This window comes from Plasmodium gaboni, chromosome 9 (genome assembly GCF_001602025.1).
Source record: "Plasmodium gaboni strain SY75 chromosome 9, whole genome shotgun sequence".
NCBI classification, from domain to species: domain Eukaryota; phylum Apicomplexa; class Aconoidasida; order Haemosporida; family Plasmodiidae; genus Plasmodium; species Plasmodium gaboni.
In genome coordinates, this window is record NC_031489.1 from 962,278 (window position 1) to 971,436 (window position 9,159).

At 18.5% G+C, this 9,159-nt stretch overlaps 4 protein-coding genes across 5 annotated transcripts; 2 read left to right on the forward strand and 2 right to left on the reverse strand.

Annotated features, from left to right (window-relative positions):
- Positions 1-293: 293 nt before the first annotated feature.
- On the reverse strand, positions 294-1,232 carry PGSY75_0927700 (putative serine/threonine protein phosphatase 4; the record flags this gene model as incomplete). The annotated part of the gene is made up of 1 exon (XM_018785685.1): positions 294-1,232. One exon carries the CDS (start codon positions 1,230-1,232, stop codon positions 294-296), a length of 939 nt encoding a protein of 312 aa, XP_018642026.1.
- An 868-nt stretch (positions 1,233-2,100) lies between these two features.
- PGSY75_0927800 (putative cytochrome c oxidase subunit 5B) lies at positions 2,101-3,121 on the forward strand (the record flags this gene model as incomplete). The annotated part of the gene is made up of 2 exons (XM_018785686.1): positions 2,101-2,475; positions 2,675-3,121. The coding sequence occupies 2 exons, from the start codon at positions 2,101-2,103 to the stop codon at positions 3,119-3,121; spliced, it is 822 nt and encodes a 273-aa protein (XP_018642027.1).
- An 817-nt stretch (positions 3,122-3,938) lies between these two features.
- PGSY75_0927900 (phosphatidylserine decarboxylase) lies at positions 3,939-5,006 on the reverse strand (the record flags this gene model as incomplete). Its single annotated transcript, XM_018785687.1, has 1 exon — positions 3,939-5,006. One exon carries the CDS (start codon positions 5,004-5,006, stop codon positions 3,939-3,941), a length of 1,068 nt encoding a protein of 355 aa, XP_018642028.1.
- Positions 5,007-8,156: 3,150 nt separating this feature from the next.
- PGSY75_0928000 (putative cytochrome c oxidase subunit 6B) lies at positions 8,157-8,966 on the forward strand (the record flags this gene model as incomplete). Of its 2 annotated transcripts, none has more annotated exons than XM_018785688.1 (4): positions 8,157-8,234; positions 8,509-8,612; positions 8,710-8,783; positions 8,911-8,966. In XM_018785688.1, the coding sequence occupies 4 exons, from the start codon at positions 8,157-8,159 to the stop codon at positions 8,964-8,966; spliced, it is 312 nt and encodes a 103-aa protein (XP_018642029.1). The 2 variants fall into 2 exon arrangements, with proteins under 2 accessions (XP_018642029.1, XP_018642030.1); XM_018785689.1 differs by having other exon boundaries at positions 8,157-8,174.
- Between the last annotated feature and the right edge of the window lie 193 nt (positions 8,967-9,159).

Below are 9,159 nucleotides of genomic sequence, written 5' to 3' on the forward strand. Positions count from 1 at the left end.
TTTATGTGGTTAATATTTTATTTTTTTTATTTTTGTGGCATTTAAAAAGTAATGAATTTATAACACAAAAAAATAGTTAATAATAAAATACAAAAAAAAAGTAGCTAATAATAAATAAATTAGTGAAGAAAAAAAAAAAAAAAAAAAAAAAAAAATATGAAAGGAGTTTTTTTTTAAAGTATATATTAAATCAAATATAATAAAAGAATATATTATATATATATATATTATATGTATGTCTTTTTTTTTTTTTTAAAAGGGGGAAAAAAAAAAGGTTGGGATATTATTTCTTCTCAAGAAAAATACACTGGAGGAAATTTCCTCAAATCATTTGTAGTATTATTGTTTAGATCATGTTGATCGATTGGTGAAGGACCAAATTTCTTAAAATTAAAAAAGGAGTTTTCATCAATTTCCATGATACTTGCTATATTACCACAACGATAACAATAATTTGGAGCTGACCATATGGTTACTAATTTTTTATTGAAGGACCATTTATAACCTTCCATAACTAATTGGTGTGCTCTAGCAATCATATGAATATTGTTAATATGACAAAATTTTTCGACAACATCATATCCATATAGATGTCCAGCACCTCTAGGACTTTTCGTCCATCCTTGTTGATCATTAGGATCAGACCACATGATATCACATAAAGCTCCATTTCTTGGTATTTCTTGAAATCTATGAATTTTTTTTAATTCATCTATTTTTTCAATAGATGGTGATAATCCTCCATGAATACAAAAATATTTATTTTCAATAATAGCTCCTATGCATAAATAATCGAAAACATCTGTACAATATTTCCATACATTTATTGATCCATATTTTTTTAAACATTCATCATAAAATCCATATATCTCAGATATTTGCCTACTTTCATGATTACCTCTTATTAATGTTAAATGTAATGGATACTTTATTTTTAAAGCTAATAATAATAAAAAGGTTTCTATACTATATTTGCCTCTATCTACATAATCACCTAAAAATATATAATTAACATGTGGTAATTCATTTCCTATATTAAATAATTCTTTTAAATCATGGAACTGACCATGTATATCACCACATATTATGACAGGATTATAAACATTACGTACGTTATCTTCTTTCGATAATAATAATTTTGCTTCACTACATAAAATTCGAACTTCTCTTTCTTCTATCAACTTACACTTCTTTAATATATCAATAATTTTATCTAAATCCTTAGGGTTCATTATTCCCTTTTCTTTTTTTTTTTAAGCAAAAAAAAAAAAAAATAAAAAAAATAAAATAAAAAAAATATATATATATGTAATCGTTATATAAAAATAAAGAGTACCATATGTTTTAGATATAGGCGAATGAAAAAAATGTAAGGTACACAAATAAAAATAAATAAATAAATAAATAAATATATATATATATATATATATATAAAGATAATCCCTTTAGTATAAAACTTGTGCTACATAACTAATTTTTCATGTATAAATAAATATAATCGTTACATAAAAAATATATACATATATATTTTTATATTCATATTTTTTAAAACGTCTTCACAACTGTAAAATGATATAAATAAAAATATATATATATATATATATATATATATATATTTTTATATTTATATGCGTATTAAAAAAAAAAAAAAAATGGAAAAAGAAATATGCATATAATTATATATATATTATATAATATATTTATATATATATATATTTATTTATATAACACATTTCAAAAAAATTATATGTATAATAAATTTTTTTCGTCAATATATATTGTTTTAATTTTATTTTAATTAAGAATACTATTTTCTCCCTCTTTGTATTATCTCTTAATAGTATTTTTTTTTTTTTTTTTGAAACGAAAAAAAAAAAATATAACGAAATAAAAATCGTTCCCAATAATATATATATATATATAATACATTTATATTATATCAAAATGTTAGGACCAGTCCATTTTTAATATATTATTTTTTATATGCGACACATATAATTTATCTTAAAAAAAAAAAAAAATATATACATTAATATTAATATATATATATATATATATATATTTTTTTTTTTTTTTTTTTTTTTTTTTTTTTTTTTTAAAATGTTGTGGAATAAAGTGTTGCATAATATTACAGAGAAACAGTTGAGTGTGTTTGGAAAGAGATACATGACATCATTTTACCGAAAAGGAAATTATAACATTGTGTCATATGTAAATAAAAATATTTTTTTAAAAAAATATAATGAACATAAAAGGACTTACTTACATTTTGCTCGTACATTACCAGAAGATTATGAATTACCTTTAGATACATTCCCAGAAAATATTCATGAAATTTTAAAGAAAGATAAGAAGTCATTGGATTTTATTCAAAGCTATTGGTATTGGAAAATAAGAAGTGAAAGTAATTTATTAAATTATGAAAAATTAATTAAAAAATCTTACAAACAGCTAGCTATTGATATGGGCATGCAGGTAAAAACATGAAACAATATATATAACAAAAATATATAATATATATAATATATATATATATATATATATATATATATATATATATATGTGTGTATTATTGTGAGTGTACCATCCCTTTTCTATATATGTTAAAATATTTATTTACACATTTATACATTTTAATATATGTGTGTATTATATTGTTTATTATTTCATCCAGATTGCTAACCCAGATAATGAACATATGCTAGCCCTTCTTGAATATTACGAATATCTGAAATCATCTCCATTCGTTGGTCCCTTTGGTACAATAGAAAACCCAGTACTAGTCCCAAGTGTTCATGTAGAAAGAGTTGTTTGTTGCACTGGTGGTACAGGTGAAAATGAACATGTTCCACTTTTTTTTAGATGTAGAGAAGGATTTTTATATCGTTGTGGAGAATGTGATCAAATCTTTATGCATGTTCGTGTGCTCTATTCTTTAGATGATGGTAATGATCCATTCCCAAACGATCCAGATGTTGATGATGTATTTGATTTAAATCTAATTGAAGAAAATATGCACTTATATAATGATGATCAATATGTTAGGTGGCCTACAGGTAATGTTACCTATAGACAAATGTTCTTGGAAGGCAAATGGGGAAACCAAAAACCAAACACCTAGATAAACCATACGTGATCAAATGTAAATAAATAAAAATAAATAAAAAAAAAAAAATATATATATATATATATATATATGTATAATGTTTTTTTTTTTTTTTTTTTTTAAAATATAAATTATGATACATATATACATATATATATACAATATTTTTTATATGCTTATTTTTATTTATCTTTATATTTTTTTTGTACATACCACATATACAAAACACACAACTTTTATATATATGCCATATATTGTTTTTGGTTCATTTACTCATAATGAGAAAAAAAAAAATATATATATATATATATATATATATATATAATAAATTGGATAATCATTTTCGCTTACGCCCCCTAGGAGGGCAGCATACACATGGTTCGATATTATTTTATTATATTATAAAAATATTATGTCGTTGAGAAGATGTAACACATACTCAATTATAACAATAATATATATATATATATATATATATATATATATATTTTTATTTATTTATTTATTCTTATTTTTATTTCTCCCCTTTCATTTGGAAGAGGCATAATTTATATGTAAAATTTCTAGATTGTTTTCTTTTAAAAACAAAAGATAAAAAAAAAAAAAAGAAAAAGAAAAAAAATACATATATAAATATACATAAACATATATTTTTATTTATTTATATATACATATTTTTAAACATATGAACATATATAAACTATTATTAATTTATATTTTTTTAGCGCCCTAAGACATTTAGAAAAACCCACTAAAACGTTCTTATATATTTCTATAAACATTATATATATATATATATATATATAATATATACATATACATATATTTCATTTTAACTCTTTATTTTGATAAACTTATTTTGAGGTCGTTTTGGTTGGTCGACACCTCCAATTCTTTGACCTACCGATATTTGCTGATTCGGTTTTACGTTCCATTTAAAATTTTTTTTATTTTCAAAAATAACAATTATAGAAGAGCCTACTTTAAATTCACCAACTTCATCACCAATTTCTATGTCTTTATAATGATCATGAATTTTAGTATCAATATCTCCCCCCATATAACTTAATTGTGTTCTTAGATTATTTGTTAATAATTCTTCATCATTAACAATTTTAATATTACCAACATTATATGCACTTATAGCAGCATAGTATACATGTCCTCCTTTCCATTCTCCTGATAAAATAACTCTTTCATTTATATCAAAAAGATTATTTATTATTTTAAACATCCCTTGGAATATAGGAAACACTTCTCCAGATATATGTCTTCTTATTTTATATTTAAAATTAAAAGGAGCATGGAAATGATGATATTTTTTTGGACTCAAATAAAATATAGCATAATAAAAAGTAGTAGTATCATCATCATATTTTTTTATCAAATCAGAACCTAAAAAGGTTTTTATATTAAATTTTATACCTTTCACATTATCTAAATAATTAGATGTCAACTCACCAAAATCTATAATTTCACTATCACATGGACTAACCATAGAATACTCATTTAAATCTCCTATAGGTCTTGTATCTTCTCTTATATATCTAGAAAAAAAATCACCCAAAGATTTATAAGATTCTATAGGATATTTTATCTCTTCTTTATTTATATTCAAATATTTTATAAAAAAATTATATACATATAATCTATACGATTGAGGTATCTCAATGTTAAATATCTTCCCAGTTATCCTACTACGTGTCCTTCCAAATAATAAACGAGTCCAAAATAAACGACTGCTCTGCTGAATATTCGTTTTGTCCTCGTATACTGTTAATACTTCATGATATTTATATTGAAACATAAAAATAAACGACAATATAGTTACGCCTGTCAACAGGTACTTCTTGTGGAACGAGAAGAAACTCGAAGGCGATTTTGATTTTCCTTTACGCATCTTACAATAAAAAAACTAAAAAGAAAAAAAATAAAAATAAAAATAAAATATTAAATATTAAATATTAAATATATTATATATATATATATATATTATATGTATATTATATGACCACTAACTTTAAAAAATTCACAACAAATACAAGGGAAAAAAAATAAAAAAATAAAATATATATATATATATAAACATATTAATACAACATCCATAAAATAATATCACATATATATATATTATATTTATATGTAATTATTTTCAGTTTTGAATTTCAATATATCCATTTCTCTATTTTTTTTTTATTCATACATATATACTTTTTTTTTCATATTTAAAATACAAAATGACATATAAATCATATATAAATAATATGTATATTTTTAAATTGTATTCCTTTTATTATATTTTCCATTTTTTTCTTTATGAATTTTATAAACTTAATTACAATGTAAAAAAATAAAATACAAAAAAAAAATAAAATAAAATAAAAATAAAAATAAAAATAAAAAAAAAAAAACAAAAAATAAATAAAACACCACTTTACAATTTATTAGTTGCATGCTTTATTTTTTATATACACATTGTTGTTTTACTACATTTCTTTATATTATTTCTATATTTTTATTTTATTTTATTTTATTTTTTTTTTTTTCTTAATTTCTCATCCATACATTATGTCCTTTTCTTAAACATGTGTACGAATTTGGATATATAAATATATATATATAGAAATATATAGAAATATGAATAAATAAATATATAAACAAAAATAAACTTACATATATATATATATATATATATATATACATGTTTACATATATATAGACATGCAACCAGTTTTTATAAATCCTTTCATTTTATTATTATTTTTTTTTTTTTTTTTTAAATGCTTATTTTCCTACCTTGGTAAACATTTTACAAATGTTATACTCTTATATTTTTTTTTTTTTTTTTTTTTTTTTAATTAAAAGTAAAAAAAATTAAATTAAATTAAATTAAATTAAAAAAATAAATAAAAAAAAAAAAAAAAAAATAGACATATATTATGTCGACATAAACATAATTTGTATAAAAATCTTAATTTAAAAAAATTTAAAACATAAGAACAACATAAACATAAGAAGGTAATAAATAAATAAATATATTTATATATAAAACAATATTCTTTTTTTTATTTTTACTATTATTACGTATTTGTAACCATTTATAGAATTACATCACAATAAAAAATATATATCTATAAATGTAAATATATATTTTATTTTATTAAAAAAAAAGAATAACTGTAGAAGCAGAACCTACTTGTAAATAATAATAAAGATACAACAAAAAACAACAACAAAAAAAAAAAAAAAAAATTTAAATTTACGTTCAAAAATTAAAAGACCAATTTAGTAAGTGATAAAGAATTTAAAAAAAAAGAAAAGAATTAATAGATAAATGAATACATACATACATACATACATATATATATATATATATATATATATTCCGTATGTATATATAATTAGAATATTCTCCTTTTAAAAAATAAATTACTAATATGAAAAGTTATAAAAAAATTTACAAGCACTTAACATATATAATAATTTACAAATATATTCATAAGTTACTAATACAATATAGGCAAGCAGGTTCTTAAATTTTAATGACAATAAAAATAAAAAAATTATAAAAACATATACATATATATATATATATATATATAGAATAGAATATATATATCAATATTAATACATATAACAAACTCAAGAGTTTTACTCATAATGATTTTTATTTACATTTCATAATATTAATTAAGAGTTAATTATATTTAAATTTAATTTAACATATATATTCAAAACATATTTCCTCTTAGATATGAAGAAACATAATTATAAATAAAATAATTACATCATATATAAATATATTAAGAGATATATAATATATAAACTTATAAATATTGACAGTAAATTTATACATATATATATATATTATATATAATATATTAATAATATTATATTTAAGAAAAAAATTAAAATAATATTATAAATATATTAAGAGTGTGCCCTTAATATATATGATTTAATTATATAATATATTAAAAAAAAAATATATTATATATATATATTAATATAATATATATGTATTATATATTATATATAATGTTTTCATTTATTTATATCTAAAACTCTTTAGTATATGCTTTTCTAATTTGGTATGTATTTAACATTATATATATTATTCATATATTTTTTTATTTACAAAATATTAAAAAGAATAATATATATATATATATATATATATAAATAATACATAATATAGAATATAGGTAAAGGCACATTTATATATACATTATATATACATTATATATATAATATATATATTATATATATATATAAAAGAAGTATCAAATTCAATTAAATTTTTCCCACAGAGGAATTAAAATAATTCATCATTAAATGGGAAAAAATACATAAATATATATATATATATATATATATATATATATATATAATTTATAAAAATATATATTTGTTATATTTTTTTTGAATATTAAAATAAATAAATTATTTTACATATAATACAATTAAAAGAATATTTATTTATTTATTTTTTTTTTTTTTTTTTTTGTCCTATAATTTTATATACTATATATAATATATATAAATATTTATACATATTTATTATACCAATATGTGTAAAAAAAAAAAATAATTATATATTATTAGGACAAAAACAAAAAATATATAAATATATATAAAAATATATATATAATTATATAATCATATATATATAATTATATAATCATATATATAATATGTTACAATAATGTGCATATGTATTTAACCTGTTAACAATAAAAGTGCAAATTAATAAATGCTGAAAAATAGAAATATTTATAAACAATAATGGTTCATTATATATTTTTTTTCAAATAATACATATATGAATACATACTATTTTATATGATACCTTTTATATAAATAAATGAATAAATATATATATATATATATATAGTTATGAACAATTCAGGAAATATTATAAATGTTAATAAAATTTCGCAAAATATATGAATAATTCAGAAAATTCAAAAAAAAAAAAAAAAAAAAAAAACAGCCAAACAAATAATAATAATAAAATAAAATATACGTATTATATTATTTTCATTTAAATATGAGTGAATCCAATTATGTAAGTCACAAATTCATAAAAAATTATGATGAGTTAACTGCCCAAAATCCCCATGCAAGTGTAATATATATTTTTAAAGACTGAACATAATTGTTATTAGAAAAAAAAAAAAAAAAAAAGAAGTATACATATATGTATATGTGTGCATTTCTCTTTGTGTACATAGTTAGGAGTTGCAACATAAAATATGAATGAATAAATGAATGAATGAATGAATAAATAAATAAAATATAAATAAATATATATATATATATATATAATATACATTTTGAAGCCATTCATAATTTTTGCTATAAGAAAATGTAATATTTAATTATTCTTATTGTCTCTATAGGATCCAAGATTTTTACAAGTAAATCAATATAATCACTGTGCTTACAGATACACTTTGTTTTGTCGATGTGCAAGGGAATTAGGTGAAGATCACCCACGGTGCAAGTATGTACAACATTAAATAAATAAATATATATATATATATATATATATATATATATATATTTTTACATGTGTATATATTTTTTATGTCATCCTGTAGGTTTCAATATTATCGTTCACAAATTGCCTGTACTGCAGAACAACTTGAAGACTGGGATGACAATAGGCAAAAAGGTAATCAAAAAAAAAAAAAAAAAAAAAAAAAAATATACATACACATACATACATATATATATGTGTGATCTTAAAATAGTGCCACCATATATCCTTTTTTATTCCTTATTTCATTATTTTAACATAGGAACATGCGCAATGGATACATTACCTGACCGATTAACTGCTCACTTAAGACAATAAAAATAATTAAAAAAAAAAAAAAAAAAAATCATAGAAAAAACAAATTAAGAATTAATCGCCTTTAACTTTTATATATATTATCTTTTTAAATAAAATTAAAATATATTTTTTAATAACTTTAATTTTTTTTTTTTGTATACTAAAAATATGTTTTTTGTTAATATATAATTATATTTGTTATATATATATATAT